Below are 20,686 nucleotides of genomic sequence, written 5' to 3' on the forward strand. Positions count from 1 at the left end.
CGGTACAACTGGATAAAGGTGATGAGAGCGGCAGTGAGAATTTGTGGCGGTCAGGTATGGAACTTTTCTTTGCAACATGCTACAAACCAGAAACTTGGCATGTGGGTAGGTTCCATGGTGCAGGCAATGTAAAAAGTATAACAATTTTCAGATTTTTTAATTTAAGCGGTCTGCAATGCTTACCCCTGCCACATGGCTATTCATGCCGTAGTTATGCGTTAATTGCTCCTAAAGTTCAGCAGTTTATGAAAACTTCAGCAGTTCGTTGTTCCTAAACTTTCCATACTATCAGCATTCTAGCTGATGTTGGCGGCACTCACTTTTGAAGTCATGCAGGTAACCCAATGGTGCTTTTGTAGTAATGGGGTGACAGGAAATGATCCATCTCTCTGCAATAGTGTCTGCAAAGACACTGTCCGTCACATCGTGGCAAATCTCTCATGATAATTACATAAACTTCCATTTCCCACAGAAGTTGATGAATATATGCCATCTCAACAGTACAAAGCTTGCACGTTTCAGCCCGACACTTACGGCACTTATGTTGAGGTCACTGCTGCCTCGGCTGTAGATCGGACACCAATAATGCTGCGGCACAATCTCAATGCTCCAACTCAAAGTAGCTGGAATCGACTTACAGGATTCATGCTTTTCTCATGGTCAGCTTTATATGGGTTGCTCCAAAGCTAGAAAGAAAGGCAACTTGCTCACACTAGCTCCTACAGGAAAGACTAGCAATATTGTTTACAAAGAACATTGGTTTAGTTCATTAAATAAACGTCAAACTAGGACTAAAGTAGGAATTACTCTGAAAAGCACGGGTACACCTGCTAGTACACGTAACATAATGAATCAAACAAAATGGACAAAAAGCTGGATCTCCAGTGGAAGTTAGATTAGTGGGGTGCTCAATACTCTCTCCCGATTCCCCAGTGGTAGCTGCCTACTGGGTGATGCGGGACACCCAGGGGGTGGTTTAGCTCCTGCTCTTCCAATCTTCATTTCAAACCCTGTGTTCTGACATTTTGAAGGTATGTAAAGCCTTCAGCTTCACTTCCCCTGCCTTGCTCATTTGTTATGGGGAAACTGATCAGTCCTTCAGACTATCAGTACTGGGAAACTAAGTTTCCCTTCTTGTGACTTTTTAACATTGCACACAGCATCTTACAATACAGTGCAATGGGGGTACCTATGCATCACCCTAGTATTTTACACTTGGGATTTCGTTACTTTTAGATGTGCCTAAAGAGAAGCCTGTGGCAGCAATTATATATTTACCATTTGTGTTATTTATAGTGTGCACATTCGCGTTTACTAAACGCGGCCATGCCACAAGATTTTTGCTTGTACCTTGGACATATTGTTGTTTGGCCTTCTTCCTGCCTTGCCAGGTCAGGAAATCCCATATAAGGTCATGCACTTGCCCAGGAAAGCTACCGCTTTCGCGGGCTAGTAATGCATGTGTGTTGTGTGGCTCGGAAGGGGATGGGACTGTCTGGTCCCTCTCCACATCTGCCTTGTCAGTGAGTTTAGGTGTGGGGCCAGAGTGAAACCAATTGTTGTCCCCAATTAGACAACTACTTGCCGTTTGAATGGTGGAGATCCATACCATTGTGGGGGTTGGACTTGCTTTGAGGCTGTATTTTGCATAAGACTCATTAGACGAACAGCCGACTACAGACCCGAAAAAGACACCTGAGGAGGCCCAGCATCCCTCCCTGCATCAAGCCCTGTGAAGCCCGGTTTGGACTACGTGATCTGCGAAGGCCCTGCGTAGTGCTTCAACCCCTGGATTGGTTGGACTAACCAGTATTGAAGTGCCTGCGAAGATCCAGCCGTCGTGAGCCTTCGGAAGTGCCCCTGGACCACCAGGTGGACTGCCCATCTCCCCGGTGGACAGCCCATCTCCCCAGTGTGCTGCCTCGCAAGAACAATCACTGTTCCATGCTTGCAGCCTGGTACTTTGACGGTTGCCAGCTTCCTGTATAAGTCGCCTTCCTGCTGAGTTTCAGCCTCCTAGTGTCAAGGGATCCTGTCCTGAAAGGACTTCTACAACTGTGACTGGAAGGATGCCTGCCGTCATCTGCGTGCAGTTGCCATCGCTGGAACTCGCCTCCCCCTGACCCCCCATCCTGTGAAGAATCCTGAAAAGAACCGCATCAGTGCATTCTCCATCACCAAGGGTTAAACTCTGCTCCTGGACCCAGAACAAATGGCAGGAAATCCAACCTCCAGCGACCCAGTCGACCCATGCAGTCACCTGGGAAAATCAGAGTCAGGGCGCTTTAAGTAAACACAAATCATTTGTCTTGGACTGTCCTCCATAGGATAAAATTGAAAACAATTCTCTTTGTATCCTTGAATTTCACTGCTTTTTGGTCGTCGAAACAAGAGTAGTGAAACCTGAAAGATCAGAACACATTTTACTTACTGTAAGGGTTTGGAAGAAGGAAGCGGATACAAAAAAGGTACCCTGATTTTGGTTAAAGACTTATTTCTGTGTGACAAAAGGTCCCTACTATCCCTAACTTCTAAGAGGGTTTTCCCTGCCTCAAAACTAATACTAAAAGGGTCTGTCAGAATGTCAGTCAACGTACATTCCATTCTCCTATGTCCAGAATGGTTTCCCCTTTATAAATCTCACACCCATAATATACGGTGTGTATGTGGAGGGTGTCCATATGTTTATTCTGGGTATGCATTTCCTGTGCATTGCTATACTTGGTATTCCACACTGCATCAAGTCCCCTGCCTAGCTCTATGGGACACCGATAGCATGGCTCAGGGGTCAGGTGCTTACTCAAGGCAGTGGAAGATGGGCGTGGGGGCAGAAACAGGAGGCTCAGGAACATTGGGGCCTCTTCAGGTACATCACTTCACCAGGACACCTTATAACTCCCTGGTTAATGCATAGCAGTAATCCTTATGAAGAGACATTCCACACCCAAAGGCAGACCCAATCCTCAGCATAGAAATTGATACATTCTCCTTTAGAAGTAGAGATTTTTGTTCTCCCAACTTGTATGCAAAGGTTTCGATACATATCCTTGCGCCGACCAGGTATTGTGGCAAATCTGTTAAAAACACAGACCCAGACTATGGGAGACCCATGGACACACATTTACAAATCACCAAACATGTTTCAAGAAATTGCACAGAGTACAGAAAATCCAAACCAAATAATCCTTGTCCTCCAACCACACTGCAACCCCAGTCTGGCTTACCATGGCTAGGGTTTACTATTTCCATGTATGGAAAGAGTATTTTCTACACCAAGGAGCTATGTAGGCTGAGTGTTTTTTCATGCAGTCTACTTACTTATATTAAAAGTTTGTTCTATGTACATATGTTTATTCAGAGCATACTATTGAGCTTTTTATATCTATCTGCCCATCCCTCCATCCATTGTCTGCCTGCCTTCTATGTATTTCCATGTGTCTTTCCAATGGTGAGCCATTCGATCGTTCCGATAGTTGGTCAACCATTGTAACAATCTATCGGTCTGTAGATGCCATTTCACGAATCCATTTGCCTGCCTTTCTACCAATCTGACTGTCCGTCTTCTTGCTAGTCTAACTACATTCCAAGCCTAAGCCCACAGCATGGGACTGAGACCACTCATCGACCTAAAAACTCAAATTGATGAGCTAAGAGACAAAGGTCAAACAGCCCTCCTTCTACTCTTGGATCTCGCGGCCGCATTCGACCTTGTAGATCACAAAGTCCTCTGCAATCACCTTAACTCCACGGCGCATTTCTCCAAAGAAGCCATAATCTGGGTTGAATCCTTCCTCAGCTAAAGGATTATGAGAGTGTTCTCACCTTCAGATGCAGCAGACCCAATCCCTATCCTGTGCGGTGTCCCCCAGGGCTTCTGTGTTTCTCCGACACTATACAACATATTTACTAAGCCCCTTTTTGATGATCTGGACCGTCTTGGTATCACCTACATTAACTATGCAGATGATACCCAGATCATCCTCCCACTTTCAGGGGATTACAACAAGGATTTGGCATTGGTAAATAAGGTGTATCTCAACATCCAGGAATGGATGGCTCTGCACGGTCTATGCCTGAATGATGATAAAACTGAACTACGCATAGTGGGAACACACTCCAACCTCGCCAAACTAGGCCAGGATTACTCTGCATTCGAGATCGATGGTAATACCATCAAGGTGGCTAAGGAAGTGAAGACTTTAGGCTTTCATCTAGATGCCACCCCCTCCCTGAACAAACAGGTGAACTCACTGGCCTCAGCCACAGCTTATACATGTAAGCTTATCAGAGCAGGTAAACACTTTATCTCTAATGACAACTGCTTCATTTTAGCAAGAGCTCTTGCTGTATCTAGACTCGACTACTGCAGTGCACTGCATATTGGGGCCAACAAATATATCCTACATAGACTACAAACCGTACAAAATAATGCCCTGAGAGCAGCTCTTGGCATTTCCAGACGATCACACATTTCTCAGATAAGGCGCAATAATAATTGGTTGTCTGCCCAAGACAAAATCCTACTGAAAGTTGCCTTCCTCACACACAAAGCCTTGAACAATGCGGCCCCTCCCTATCTAACTGACAGATTTGTAGAAAGAAGATCCATCTGTCACGCCTCCTCCCTGCCACACCATTGCCAGACAGCCTTCCAAACTCACATCTGCCACCCCTAACCCTGCAAGCTTCATCCGGCGTGTTCCCCATGACTCTCACCGCACTCAGCAACTGAATTACCAGGGACGGCTACAACCTTTCCTGCATTGGAATCTGCCATGGCGCTTCTCTCCGGGACGGCGCCCGTCCACGGGCGCCCGGAGACTACGATCCAACGCACTGAGTGCTTCCGATCAGGTGACCAACCGCCGGCAACAGGCGGCCAATCGCCGGCAGACTCCCCGTGCAGCGTCGAGGGTCACGTGACGCGGCTCCGCATTTCCCTCGTGATTGCATCACGTGCTCAATTCAACGCAGTCAAAAGGACAGGGGAAATGCGGAACAAACGCTTCACAGCTGCTTTTCGGAGTGCTGCATGGCGTTTTTGGATCTCGCTAAGGATTCTGATTTCTTCGACCACGGAAGGTTGTACGGAGTGCTTTTGGTTTCTTCCTACAGCTCAGGCGAACTTTGATCTCTAAGGATTCTGATTTCTTCGACCACGGAACGTTGTATGGATTTCTTTTGGTTTCTTCCTACAGCTCAGGCAAACTTTGATCTCCAGGCATCACGACCTTTGGCTTTGCACAAACTTTTTGAACTTTGGATATTGGACCTTGGCAATTGTTTTCTTGGCTTTCGACCCTGGACTGTTAACGGATTGTTTACGGATCATCCACTGGCTACCTGACCTACAGGTGTTCTCCATCAAGAGTGCCCACAAGGACCCTTCTGTTTTCCCCTACCCCTTTTGAGGCATCCTGACCAGCACATTTGGGTACGCCCTTTAGCTTCTTCCATCATATTGTATTGTGATCATTGTGACTGTCTGCCCTAATCATTCATTGCCTTACAGTGGTCAGGAGGTCCTTCCGGTGTTCCTGGTTCCAGCTTGACGGCACTCTACACCTGTGGCCTCAAGAATTGCATTGGTAGTGATATTATTCTTACCAGTGTGGTACTTGGGGACGGAGGTATCTTCATCTACACGACCATCAAGATCACAACAGACTGTGAAGGCTTTTGGTCGTCCAGATGGATACTTCTGCTGGGGACCCAGTGACCGCTTTAATGCAAGCAGTCGCAGCCCTTAGGACTGATATGGCCACAGCTACCACCGCGATTCACCATAGATTGGACGCCTTACACAGCGTCCAACATCCTTTGCCCGCTGATGCCGAATTTGGGGACGCTGCCCCCCAGAACCCTGTTCCTCCCGCAGCTCCTCCGGCTCCCCCTCTGCCCCCTCCTGTGGTACTCCCTAGCCCCATTCCCCTGGCAGCCCCCGAATGGTTCCATGGAGACCCTAGGAAATATTGCACTTTCTTAAATCAGTGCAAGCTCCATTTCTTGTGCCGGCCCATGGCATTTCCTGATTCCATCACTAAGGCAGCTTTTCTACTCTCGCATCTGTCAGGAGTGGCAGCCACATGGGCGAACCCTTTGTTAGAGAGCGACCATCCTGCCCTATGCAATTTCGACCTCTTGGTTAATGAAATGGCAAAAGTCTTCGACACCAGATATAGGGCGCAATCCCAGGACTTGGAGCTTTTGGACCTCACTCGGGGCAGACAAACGCTTATAGAGTATATAACCCGCTTTAACCAGCTGTCTGCTGAGACGTCTTGGCCTGAAAACAAAAAGGCGGTTGTATTCTACAGGGGTCCGAGTAGCGCCATGAAGGATGCCCTCTCAGTCGTGCCATCTCTTCCTGCTACCTATTCAGACCTAGTTGATCTGGCCCTACAGGTGGATGCCCGAAGGACTGAGCGAAGGGCAGAAGAAGGTCTTTCCGGTCATCACCCTTCCCCCTCAACCGACCAAACCCCAGAACCCATGCAAGTAGGCGGGATCCGTAGCCCCATTACCCATACTGAACGGGAACGTAGACGTGCTGACAATGCTTGCTTCTACTGCGGCATCAGCGGCCACTACGCAAAAGAATGACCTCGCCGACCCAAGAACAAAAATCCGGGTTTTCAGAAGGCTCGCCCTTGAGATCGGGGGTACGGGCGAGCATTCCACTAACCCCCTCTGATATCGCTTTTGGTCCCATTAAACCAGTGGTGGTCCAGGCTATGCTGATCGCAGCCCGGGAACGCATGCATTCGGTTCACATTGTTATCGATTCAGGTGCCACTGGCTGTTTTATTGATATCACACTGGCTCAGCAACTCAACCTACCATTGATCACCAGAGAGCGTCCTGAACCAGTACAGGCCGTAGACCATCAAGATCACAACACCACCAGACCTTCAAGAATCTCTAACGCCAACACATCATTCTAAGATTCAAATTGACCAAGGCCAGAGGCGCCAGTTTCCCTGTACGGGCGGCCCAAGTATGGAACGCACTGCCCCACACTATACATGAGGAGAAATCTTACCTCAAATTTAGATTCAATTGTATCAATCATCTGAAGCTATTAAAGCCAGCGCCTCCTCCACCTTGCTGGTATCTTAGCTGCAACCTGTATAATAATCCTGTATATAAATCACTGTACTACTGTTATAATCTATATACTCTATTAGCAGTATATGTAACTATGTAAATACATATCCTCCCTCCCCCACTACCCTGATGACTCACCTCCTGTAACCTGTAGATAAATATCCTGTAGATAATTTACTGTACTATTGCTACAACCTGTAGACACTACAAGCATTGTGTGCAATTAGTTGTTTATGTACTATGTGTAATTATGTAACTATGTATCCTTAGATTTGCATATCCTGTACTGCTGCGCCCTCTTACCCCCGGGTCTGGTGCGCATTATAAGTGAATAAAACAAACAAAATAAGATATGTATGGTGCTTGTGTATGTAGATTCTGACCTAGGATGACAGCCCAGGGCTAACCTAAAAAACAACACCATGCCATTCCAGATGAGCTCCATCCCTGGTCAAATGCTTGGAAGCTGGAAGAGCCTGACGTGAACTCTGATATAAAATCACCAATAAATAAATGTTCTGTGCTCACTTACATTGTATATGTATTGTACATGCCTTTTGTACCCACTTATATTACAGTCGTGTCATTTGTGAATGTTTACTCTTAGCGTATTGTTGATTTATCTTTTGGTCTTGCCCATATGTGTTTGTGTGTGGTGTGGGAGATCTGCCTTTCGATTTAACTCTGCATATCTACCCATATTTCTGTCATTCTATCCTTCCAAGTGCAAGGCTTCCAACCGGCCTGCTATGCGAACCTTCTATCTGTCAGACTACCTGTGTGTGCCATTGTAATCATCAGTATACCATCATCAGTATACCAGCCTGTGATCATCCATCTGTGCAGCCACATGCCCATCAAAACACATGCCCATCAATCCACCTGTCTGTCCATCTGTGTGCCTATCTATTGATCCATCTACCCCACCCTCCTCCCCGGCCAGATTCCTGGCCTGATGCCAGGCTTAAGTTCTTTTTCTCCTTTTTGATCTACTAGTGGTAGGCTGACAGATGACTTGAGGGCAGAATAGTCAGCTAGCATGTTGTTGGTAGTCCAAACCTACTATACATGTGCAAATTACTAATACATTTTTTTAAACCTACAAAAAAAAAAAAGTATTACTCAAGTTTGGCCAATAAGATTTACGAAACTTCTGCAGCGTGCACAAGTTCCAAGAAATACCAAAATGATCCTAAAATGTTTGTAGTAGAAGTGGACAATTTCAAAATATACATCCACAAAGCGTGTTTTTTGGATGTCTAGTTATAACCCATTACTTACATGAAAACATCTAAGACTTTAATTGGGCACATGCCCAGATCAGGTTGCTTGCCAAATTTGGTGAACTATCATAGAAAGGTTCAAACATTGAGGAGGGGGTTGGGTTACATTTTTTCTCCCTCATTAAAAGTGCTGCGTTTTCCAGTGATGCCATCAGTGTGCTCATGGGCTGCACAACAAGAGGGTTCAGAGTAAAGGAGGCAGTGACTATTCATGTGATCTCGTCACTTCTCACAAGAGGGGAGGAGCCCTTTTCTGTAGGGCTAGGGAGGTGAACCAGTTACGCAACATTCCTCTAGGGGTGGCAGTAAGCAGGACCTCACAGGGAGGGACTCCCTCTTGGGGACAAGGGCTCTTATTCTGTGAAGGAACTCCCAGACTCCTATGAGCCCCTCTGACCATCACTGCTTCAGAAGACAACCACTGTTTGCTATTGTAATACAACTTCCAAAATTCAACCCCAACATACATCCACTGAGAAGAAGAGTGGAGGAGTGATACTGATCACTCCTTCATGGCAATTAGAGAACACTGGGATGAGTGGGAACCACGAGTAATAAAGAATACTTCAGAGAAAGGGAAGAAGGACAAGGATCCTCCACTGGGGAGGACCCAGTTCAGATGCATAGAGAGTAAAGAAGGACTTGCAGTAGGGAGTACTGTTCACCGAGCAGTTAAAGCCCGGGAAGTTCAAACATGGGGGAGAGAAACCAAGACATTCCGGCATGTCCTCGGACAAGAGGGCATGGAGAGTGAAGGAGGAAAAAGATTCGGAAGCCAGCAGGGACCAGACTAGTGTGTGTGGAAAATATAGCCAGGTGGTGGAGTGACCTCAGGGAGGTGGACCGTGTGGTCCGACAATGACGCCAAAACCCTCATCCAACAAAATGCTCTGCGGAGAGCGAAGCAGAGAAGGAAAAGAAGACGCAGGAAGCGTTTATCGGCACAGATTGATCCCGACCCCACAGGAAAAACCAATGACGCCAAGCCCACAGGCTAGAGGCAACAGAACGGCGGGAGACCCGGGACGGCCCACGGACAAGTGCTAAACAGTAAAGAGTATAACGAATACTGAGACTAATTATACTCGTCCTAGTAACTGTGACAGCAGCAAAGACTATAACAAATACCAAGGGAATCATCATACGTGTCCCACTTATGAAAATAGAGTATAGAACTAATACAGAGGGACTTCTTAGACAAGTCCCAGTGATTACAAAAGCAGTAAAGATATAGTGAAGAAAGTGGTAATACCTGTCTCGGTGGTTGGAAAACCAAGACATAAGCAAGGAGGAGCAGAAAAACCTAGATGTTCGTTCCCCATAAGTGGAAGTGCTAAGAAGATAACGAAGTGGTAAAAGGGACACTGGCCTCTGTGGAATAAGTACAAGTTTTGTTTGTTGAAACGTTGGTTGCTCGTGCATGTGATAACTCGGCTTCAGGACAGATGTTGCAGGGAGTAGTATCCTGTTCTCAAGCAGAGTTGTCGGGCAACTCGCGTTTTTCTTCGGCAGACCGGGTCAGACCACAGGGTGGCAAGACATATTTTGCTGGAGCACCGCTCAGTCTGTACTGGCGGCTCTGGCCCATTCCCTGCGCTGGTTGTCTGTTTACAAAGTGGGATTTGCAGGATTTATGTCGGTTTTTCATCTCGCTTTGCTTAGTTTTGGGACATTGGCAAGTTTCAGCATTCGCTTTACAATTGGATTGGAGCATAGTTCTGCAACCTTTGTCTCTCCACATGCTTTGGACTGCAACTCTCACCCCTAGTTGGCAGATGACGGTTTGTGGGAGTTGTAGTCCAAAACAAATGGAAAGCAGACTCCTGAATTCGATTCTGTTCAATCAGTAAGGAATATGAATATAGGGGTATCCACTTGAGCACAGATCTTGTCCACTCTGTTCAAATCCTTCATGTATTAAATCTTTTAACACACTGTGGCCACGGCCGCCATAAGGTCAGATTTCTTTAGCAGATTTGCTCACGAGCCCTCCTTTTTAAGCGCTGGCTCTTTTTGGCATCTACTTATGAGTGGTTCTCAAATGTCCTCAATCATTGCGCTGATTCATTGTTTGATTTCAGTCCATGAACTATTATGTGAATCGATTTATAATATATTTGGATTGATTTTGAAGCATTTATGTTTATATGTTTATGAATTTTTGTATTGTGAAAAGTTTGAACACATACCACAATAAAAAAAGAATAGGAATATATTTTTTAGTTTTTTTTTCCTTTTTATGAAATGCAGTCATTTTGTTTTTTCTTCGGTTCGCCTTGAAAAATTCCAGTTTCAAGAACCAGTCAATTCTAAGCCAATCCTTCTGTGACCATGTGCCAAGTATATGGAACGTATTTACCTCTGTACTGTGTTGCACTAACCTGCAAAGAAGTGAACATGCTGTTGTTCAAGAGCTTGCTTTTAAATGCCGCCAAAACTGCCTCCTATGTTTACCTCTCCTTCATACAGATCTGCCACTTGAGCATGTACCTGCATCCTCTACTCAACCCCCCCTTCTCCCCGTCCACATTCATCATCTTTTCTCTTATCATTGCAACCTGACGCACATCATTTTCTGGATGTCACCCAGCCTAATTACCCTGTATCGCTCTGCCATCCGCTTCGGTATTCTTTGCTAGAATTCCACCTGGCACTCCATTGCCCACACATGACCTTATGATGCCTTGACCCTCTCCCATTTCCTATCCAGTTTATCTCTAATCTACCTCATTCAATGCCTCGGTCTGTTCCAGCTATAGCCTTTCCTCATGGCCTATTTCCAAGACCCACCCACATCCCTGTCTCCACCACATACTTATGGCTTCACTGCTACAATGCTCTCCACTGCCTCCCACCCTCCTTACACCCGTCTCATTCCACACACACACCGCTTCCCATCCAGTGATGGGCACGCAGCGAGCACACCCAGATTTCCATCCATCTTTTTCTCTGCTACATGTTATCTGAACATTGATAGCATGTCTATCCTCAGTAGCTTCCTTTCCCCTTCATTATCTCCACCTTTTCACCTCTCTTGTTAAACAGTAATTATATAGTGCCTCCTTAGTATTTATATTGACCTAAGCCTATTCACGCTACACAGAAAATCGCGTTGCAAAGTTCCGATTTTTGAGTTAACTTTGCCGCCATTTTAAGATTCATCTGCCATTTTCATTTTCACTTGTGTGTTCTATGTTCTAAAATGGTGGCCTATGTTTTCGACTTGCAGCCAGGCCATCCGACCTCCGAGTTCTGTTAATGTTCGCCTGATAGCCTCACTGTGCAAAGTTGAATTTAGAAGTGTCCCAGATAGCCTCACTGTGCAAAGTTGAATTTAGAAATGTCCCTGATAGCCTCACTGTGCAAAGTTGAATTTAGAAATGTCCCTGATAGTCTCACTGTGCAAAGTTGAATTTAGAAATGTCCCTGTGCAAAGTTGAATTTAGAAGTGTGCCAAGTATCCTCCCTGTGCAAAGTTGAATTTAGAATGTAGAAGTGTGCCCGATATCCCCTCTGTGTAAAGTTGAATTTAGAAGTGTCCCTGATATCCCCTCTGTGTAAAGTTGAATTTAGAAGTGTGCAAAGTTGAATTTAGAATGTAGAAGTGTGCCTGATATCCCCTCTGTGTACAAAGTTGAATGTAGAGGTGTCCCCGATTGCCTCACTGTACAAAGTTGAATGTAGAGGTCTCCCTGATAGCCTCACTGTGCAAAGTTGAATTTAGAAGTGTCCCTGATGGCGTGCCCTAGTTGAACTGACTAGTGTCCCAAATAAATTAAACAAACAATAGTCTCTCTGTTCATGTTCATAGTTTAATTTGGAGGTGCGCCTGATGGCGTGCCCGGGCTGAATTTAGAAGCGTGCCTAATAAGCATCTCTGTGCTAAATTGAATCGAGAAGTGTGCCAAGTATCCTCTCTGTACAAAGTTGAATTTAGAACATTGAAGAACATGTAACCCATCACCACGCTTACTCTCTTCTTTACACCACCATTCAACTAGAACACAGTGATACTATGACACCATTCGGTATAACTGTTCTCATACCAACATCCGCTGCATACTCCCCATCACTCTATCTAAACACTGCTGGTTACACACCCCCAGCAAGGCATTCTCCTCAGGCCTAACGCAGCCACAATCGGTCTGGATAAATCCTGCCAGAACGAACACATACTCTTGATATCTCAACCACCACACCTACCACTAAGAAGCAGCTATTATACGAATACCACATCAGCTGCACACATATCCGGTGCTCACACGCACCTTTGACTCTCTCTACTCTCTCTACTGACCTGAACTTCGGTTCCCGAAGGGCGTTCAACCTACCAGCGCCTTCAGACCATACCAATGGTATATAAGGCGCTATATAAATGCAAAGTAACATAACATAACAAGTGAGAGAGATATTGACGCAAAAGAAATCCAGAGGAGTAGAGGCCAAGACCATCAAGCGAGGAAACAAGGAACTGTACATACGTTAAGACAGGGGATGCCTGAGAGAAGGCGGAAGAGTCCCCTTGAGTAATTAAAGGAATTGATTAACTAAGTCACAATGAACTCTCTCACGTTCGACTATTGGAGCGAAGCACTGTCCAAGAGAATGGAGTCATTCTCCTGGAACCCCTTTTATGCATCGTTGGTTGATACAACCCTTCTTTTTTAAATTAGTGGTAGGATTGTGCAGTGTGGGGGTTCCATGGATAGCAGTTAGGACACTCGGGATGGGAGATCTTACTGGAAGGAGGTTATCAGCTGTGCTGTCCCCATCCCTCTAACCTTTTACCCTGAAACTGGAATAAAGTTAATCTTCTTTCTTGCCTGTTGGCTCCTGCGTGGTGCCTGTATCCTGTCTGCCATTCCTGAGGCTGCACACTACAAAATCAGCGTAGGGTAGTTTTTGGACGGAGGCAGACTATTTTGATTTGGACTACTTCACCGACTATGAGCACCCTGATTAGATTTAGGTTAGGTAGGGCAAATCCCATTTTTGTTAGGGACATACAGCCCTTTTGTTTATCTTTTGAATAAAATAACAGGTAGAAAGTCCACCTCTTTGACCGCCTCCTCCTTCTGACACACCAAAAGGCCTATCTCCCAACACTAACAGTTTTGTTATGTTAAACAATCACCTTAACATCATGGAATTTCAAGGGTTTTGTTGCTTTGAGTGGTTTCAACTTCACTTTTTTTTTCTGAACACATAAATATAGTGTTCATCCAATAGAAAAAAGTAAGTAAATACCATATTTAAAACAACAGCCTTATGTTCCCTTCTTCAGGCATCAATGAAATGAAGCATTTGAAAATATTACAACTTAACAAGTCTATTACAGAATGCATTATTTATACCTGCCTTGTAGTTTGTTCCTTCACATAAAAGGCATGCACTTCAAAAGGTTGACCCCCACAGATTTCAGTCTTCCAAGTTATGAATGACACACTGAACTCAGGGAGACCAAGTAAAACTGTAAGGCTGCTCTCGGAAAGGCATGAAGGGATGGTTGTGCCAGTCTGGGTAGGTGCATTGAGTTTAGGGCATGTATATGTCAGGCTGATTGATTCCTTCGCAAGAATCGGTAGATGCACAATCTTCTACATATCAGATTAGGCTACGAGAAGGCAGATAGGGAGGGAGCCCAACCAGTCACGTGTTAGACCTTTGACGGTGTAGCTTATGGGACATGAATGGAATGTGCCTGGCAACAAATCATTGCCTCTGAGAAGCTGGTGAGTCTAGTGTCATGCCATACAGATGGCAATGAAGGGCCTTGAAGAAATTGATAGGAGGAGTCAGCTCTGGATGTCGTGACCACTGCATCCCTATGGATGGAAAGAGCGAGAGTCCATTAGTTGGGATAGTGACTCATTAAGCTGAAATGTAACTTTAGGCCTCTGTCAGTGTTAACAGAAAGCAAGGAGGGGTATCTCGGGGGGAAAAACCTATCACAGTCACTCATCTTGTAACATAATTAACTGTAAATCTGGAGCAATTTTGCAAATGGTTTTCCTTGGTTCGGAGCATATCCGGTTGGGTCTTGGTGCTTGGCTTAATAGTGTAGCATTCTTTGTGTGTACTAGATGGAAGCGGCACTCTTCAAATAGCCAACCCAGTCCATTAGCTTGCAATAGAATGTGGTCAGTAGCTGGTCATCTTTTGCTGCTGTGATAGTGCCAAGGAAATTTACTTTTTCAGTACATTGGCATAGTATGAGATTGACAGTTGCAAGGAATGTATTGCTTATGTTCCCTAGCGGGCCAAATCAAGAGGAGATCCTCACTGTGGCACTGATATCTTAATGATCTGCAGGTATGGGTGGCAGGAAAATAACTCCACTTGTGCCATGAATAAATGTGCATACTGAGGCACCAACCAGGAAATCATGGTCGTCTCCATCATTTGGAGTCGAGATTAATTCTATACAGTGTCAGTAAGTGGGTTATGATTTCTGAAAGTATTCTTACATGCCTCAGTGCCATCCATTTGGGGAACATTTGTGCAAAGTGACTCCACGTCCATGGTTGCTACTAAGGTGCCCCTTGTGAGGGAGCCTTGGGCGTCTAGTAGGTTCAGTAGATCAGTGGTGTCCTGGAGGTAGCGAACGGTCTCTCTTACGAGCAGCTTCAAGATGTTTGCAACCAAGTCTGAAATTCTCAGTTAGCATGCCTGATACAGAGATGATTGGGAGTCCAAGGTGGTGGTCTTTATGCATCTTGGCAAGCATGTCGAATGAACCACGTACTGGGTTATCTGGCACAATGGCCCTGAACGTGTTCCTTGATATCATTCAGAAGAGTCTTTATGATCTGGTTGAGTTCCCTTTTATATTGTTTTGCTAGCCGTTCTTGCAGTCGTATTACATTACTTCTGGTGAAACCTGAGCCATTGGCTAGCTGAAAGTTTTATAGCTAATCATTTTCAAATCATTTGACACATCAGTATAAAATGTCTTCCAATTTGTTTTGCGAAGGTTTGGTGCAAATTCATGGTGCAAAGGTTGTGTGAAGAAGAAAAAGAAAAGTTCGTTTTTGATTGGATTTCCCAAATGAAAATTGAAAATTCTTTGAACCGGTGCGCAGCCTAAGTCACTGGACAGATTTGTTTCAAGAGTGGCACAAAGGGGTGGGGTTGTGACAAGAGTGAAAATGGGATGTGCAATGAGGTAGCTCGAAGTTAAGTTGGCATAGCTTCCAAAATCTGCAGAATTTAAGGAGTTTTGTATTGTTAAATTTGTACCTGAACATCACTTTAACAAACTCACTGAATATATTACATGGCCTGCGGTAGCAGCCATGTAGTTAAGGTTAAGTTGCTAAACCCATAGGAAGAGCACTTTTTGGGTGGCTTATAACTTTGCTCCCCCTGGACGAATCTTCACCAAACTTTTTTATGTAAAGTATAAGGCCCACTCTGAATTTTATTGAAAAGTTTGGTGAGGTTTGGTCAGGGGGGGTCCCAAAATTTCTTTTTTCCCCATAGACATAATGGGGAAAAGATTCCCGTCACGCCTACAGCCCAAACTGCAGGGCAGTAGCAGTGGCTTGGTCCCAAAAGCGTGCTTTTGTTAATTTGGTGTAAATCCGTCCAGTAGTTTTTTTTTTAACAACCAAAACGTAAGGCAAAAAAAAAGTAGTGATATCTATGTCAGCTCCGCGGACTCACTTCCCTGTTCGGTCCGGAGACTGGCCTCCGATTGGCCAGAAAAATGTGCTGACTTGTGCGTGGTCCGCGGACATCGTGACGCGGCCGCTTATTGTGTGGTGAGAAAACGTGAAATGCGTTGATTTTCCTGAAACCCCCGCCATCTTTGATTGGCAGACTTTTTGGGGGTCCACGGGCAGCGCGGTAAAAAAGCAGCATTGCACTTGTCAAACTCAGCAAACAATCTCTCTCTGGGGATGAGGATTGGCTATAGCCATAAGAAGCCAAACAACTGGTTGTTTCAACCCCCCCTAAAGTCCGCAAACACTCCAGATGTCCTGGGGCAGTCCTGTGGTGTTCACAGACACTTCAGATGTCCTAGGACATGTGTACCTATTTCTGCATTACAGGGTTGGGGAAAAGCAGTTTTTGGATGGTTATAACTTTTGCGCCACTCAATGAAACTGCATGTAATTTTGCAATTTTATTCTAGAACTAATCCTGAATGGTTTTGCAAAGCTTTGTGGGATTCTGTCAAGAGGGGGCAAAATTAGAGAGGGGGTCCCAAAATATTATAAAGGCCTATAAATGTGGTGTCATTTGACCAATCTGCACAACATTTGGCAAAACGATTTTGGATCTTGGTTTTCTAAAGTTTGTTGGGATTTTCTCATGAGGGGGCGTAATTAGAGGGGGGTCTCAACATTTGTAGATGGCTTTTAACTTTGTTGTTTTTGGACGAATGTGGACAAAAGTTTTGAGAAAGATTATAGACCCAAACGTCAACGTTTGTGTAAAGACTGAATGGATTTTGTCAAGTGGGGGCTAAGTTATATGACTATTGTATGTACATACATTTTGATACTTTAAAAAAATTAAAACATGGGCAGATTTCAAGCAAACTGGTGGGGAGCATTGGCAAGGACATTAAAGCATGGTTTTGCAAATGTGCCTGTGTTTTATTTATTGACAAGTGTCATAATGTAGGTACAAAAATGGTCATATACCTTTGGTGACAGAGGAATAGCCTGTGGCTGTGGGCAGTAGCCAGATTGTCTGGATCATGGCATAAGGTCATGACGCGGACAAAGGGGAAAAAAGTGCTTGTGGTAATATGTTCATAGGGTTTTGCAGGCTGCCATGGCAAGAGAAGAGGGGCTGTGTAAAGAGCCCCGCCTTCTCTTTCCATGTTGGCTGTCTTGGAAAAGTATTTTCCTTCCTACAGTGTCCCGCTATAGGAAGAAAAATCTATGTTTTAGCACTCTGGGTTCCCACTTTGGGAACCAGGGGTGCCAATGGCCTTCATCCCCCATTTCAGGGGCTGCAATGGACGATAATGGTCATTAGCCCTCCTTATTTAATTATAACGCGCCAAAGCCCGCAGACATCAGGCTGTGTGGTTACAGTATTTGATGAGGAAGATGAGGTGGAGGAAGACAGCTTACTACTTGTTGAGAAAGGAACACCCTTCCTGAGAGCATTGTGGTCATTGTATTTGGTGTGGCGGTGCATGGAGGCGGTCCTGTTGGAGTACTGTCCAGGTAGTCTGCGACTGCTCAGTGCATTTCACTTTGGTAGTTTTAGCCTTTGGTACACTCCCAACAGTAGCAAAGAACTGGCACACCCATGATTCGATCTTGGTGCTAGAAGTAGGCACTTCCTCTACCTCATCTTCTTTGTCCTCTTCATTGTCTTTGAAAGTACTGCGATTTTTTGTTGTTGCAACGGTCCTCCAGCTGGTGGTGGCTCCTGGGGAGGAGGGATGGCAATAACCAATGGCATTTTTAAGATAAATAGCAGTTTTGATAAAATTCTTCCAAGTATGTACTGTGTACTAGATTGGTAATGGATAATGAGTATGAAAAGGTGTAGGTGGTGTGCAAGGGAAATTTTGAAGTTGAAAGTTCCTAGATCAGTAGAAAATGCAGTTAGTACTGTCTTTGAAGCACAGATCCGATCACGAAGTGCAGATGCCTTCGCAAACACGTCACCATGCCACGTACAAGCGTATGGTCACGTGGGACTGTCCAGAAGGTCTGCGATTAAGTCAGACGTTCCCGGACATCTACAGATGCAAAATTATTTCAAAAAGTGTATAGACTTGTTAAAAATGCTGCTACAAGTTGGGAAATGGCAGAGTTTTAAGGTGAAACCTTGTAAATTGGACAGAAATATTGCTTATTGGCTAAGTATGATATTAGTAAGTTGTAGGAAAATAGCATGCACTGGTAAAAACCCATGAAATTTACTGAAAAAACTTTAAAAAGGGACGTTATGTTTAAGTTGCACTACTAAAAACCTATGAAATTCAATGAAAAAACATTGTTACAGGGACGTTATGGTTATAGGTAAAACCGAAAAACGTCCGAAATTCTCCAGTTATGGTAAGCTAAGCAACCATAACTCGCGCCACCACTGTGCGCTGCCAAGACTGAGGAAGCTCGCGAGTCGAGCCGAAAACGTGGTGTTTTCCACCCGCTGTCGGTGAGTGCTGCATGACACCTGGTCTGCCCAGGAAATGTAATGTATGCTTTTAATGAATTTGCATCCTTTTGATAAATTAAATTTTAGAACACAGTTCTGGTCTTGAGTGCTTGGGCATTTTTTGCATTTTTTGGTAGGTGTTCATAGTTGTATATATCTTCTCACTTGCACCTTAACCTATCTTTCTGTACATATTGAGCATAGCCTGCTCTAACCAAAGTAGCACCAGCTCAGTAATGAGGCAGAGCGCAATTTACTGGCTAAAAACACAGTATATATTATATATAAAAATAACATTTCAAGAGGACATTCTGGTTTACTGCACTTCAGAATCTTAACCTTGTGAACCGTTTCTGCCCCATGCATGCACCCCCAAAATAAAACAATTACGCAATATGAACCTCGTCCCTTTGGGCCTTTTAACAGTCATACAGTGTACACAATAGACAGGGGTGCCCGACTACAGGACATTCAAGTGGAAGCCAGAATGAAAAGCAAGCAACAGGGCCTCACCTGGGTGTGGCTTGCAGGATCATCCAAGTACCGAGGATGGTAATGACAGAGTGAATGATGTGCAGCTGGCAGGTGATTAGCATCAGCACAACTCCCATGGCTGCCCCGCCAACCTGTTTTGCCCGGGGACCTATGAAAAGAGCAAAGACATTGAACTGGAGTTTGTTTATATATTCAGGACACAAAATCTGCACTAGCCATGGGCTAGTGAGAATTGACTCTTTGCAAGTAAGAAATGGTGGGCAGTGGCATGTGAGAATTCAAGCAAAGAATAATTTTGTATGCCTCGTTACTGCATTGCAACTTGAATTGATTACCCCACATATATTTATACCAGGCTTTTAACATGTTGGTGGCTGTTTGGTTGGAAAACAAGAGCATAATTCACCTGAACAATATGCCAGAGATCACATGGAACACAATGTGGTACCTAGGCAATAGGAACAATGCTGGAAAAGGGACCTATATCATCTTACAAGAAAGTGTATATTACAATGGACATTAAAGACTGCATTGGTTGATCCAGCCATGGCTAGTATCCATAATGGCAAGTTTCCTTTTAAGATATCCTAACTATCTTTCTTCCCAATAAGCTTCCAACTTTCTTGTCATCTGTGACTAATCTAAAAGTGGGTCATTACTTAGATGGGCATCACTGATGACATTGTTGATTGGCAGATGACCAAGTCATCCCTAGCTACTACCCTTCCCGCGGTCAAATATCACACAGGTGATAAGCGTTACTCAATAAGAAAACCATACTGCCCTATACCCCGGCAGGTAAAGCAGGCGATGGACACAATTTAAGCTGAAGATGGCACAAGTAAAATCAAACCAACGTTGTGACATTTACATGTGCATGCATTAGACACAAAGCAAATACGTACTCACCATGACGAATCTGCACACCAATTCAAATATGCATGTATACATGAAGAAAGAAAAGGTCATTTTGGAGTGATTTACACAATGCTGCTACACCTATCTAAAAAGGGAGAGAAACGGTTGAGATAAACTGAGGGAAGGTTCCGTCAATGAATCAGCATGGGCAGGAATTCACCAGGAAGCTGGCCTCCACGTGTTTGCAAACTAAAAATAGATAAGTGAATGATCAGCAGCACCAAAAGGATGCATTTACAGTTTTAGGTTTTCATTTCTTTTCATGTGGGTTATGGTCTCAGAATCGTGGGACAATCAGTATTAAGCAAATATTAAGATTGGAGATTTTTGTGCCAACAAGGAAGATTCCCTGTACTTAAATAGATCCAGCGAACCCCATAACCGGACCCAGTACATCACAAGCCCAAGTCCAATCTATTCTGTAATAGGTCTTATATTTGTCTCCATATGTACCAACTCAGGGTGAGCAAAAGCAAAAAGCAACTTTAAAAAAGAATTCTATGTCAAGACTCGTAGGCTCAGATTATGCTCTCTACTTCTTTACAATTACTCGAGCAGAAACACAAAAACCAATAACAATATCAAAAAAACTACAAATCCCAGGAAGCACCAACATATTTGTAGTCCATATTGATAGGGTATTAAAAACACGTGACTTATTTCCCCAATCACGATGCCTTCTCCACTATAACACGCTGTCATACCATAGTCCTTCCTCTTTCTTTGCTGCTCGAGCAGCTGATATAAGTGCCTTT

General features: G+C 44.5%; 1 protein-coding gene across 1 annotated transcript in view; it reads right to left on the minus strand.

Annotated features, from left to right (window-relative positions):
* Positions 1-20,686, minus strand: part of MBOAT7 (membrane bound O-acyltransferase domain containing 7) — a 243,413-nt gene that overhangs the window by 168,780 nt on the left and 53,947 nt on the right. The window contains exon 3 of the mRNA XM_069636589.1: positions 19,032-19,161. Within this exon, the coding sequence (XP_069492690.1) occupies positions 19,032-19,161 (130 nt within the window). The remainder of the gene's footprint in view (positions 1-19,031; positions 19,162-20,686) is intronic.

The sequence above is a fragment of the Ambystoma mexicanum genome, chromosome 1q (assembly GCF_040938575.1).
Source record: "Ambystoma mexicanum isolate Mex_15411 chromosome 1q, UKY_AmexF1_1, whole genome shotgun sequence".
Taxonomy (NCBI): domain Eukaryota; kingdom Metazoa; phylum Chordata; class Amphibia; order Caudata; family Ambystomatidae; genus Ambystoma; species Ambystoma mexicanum.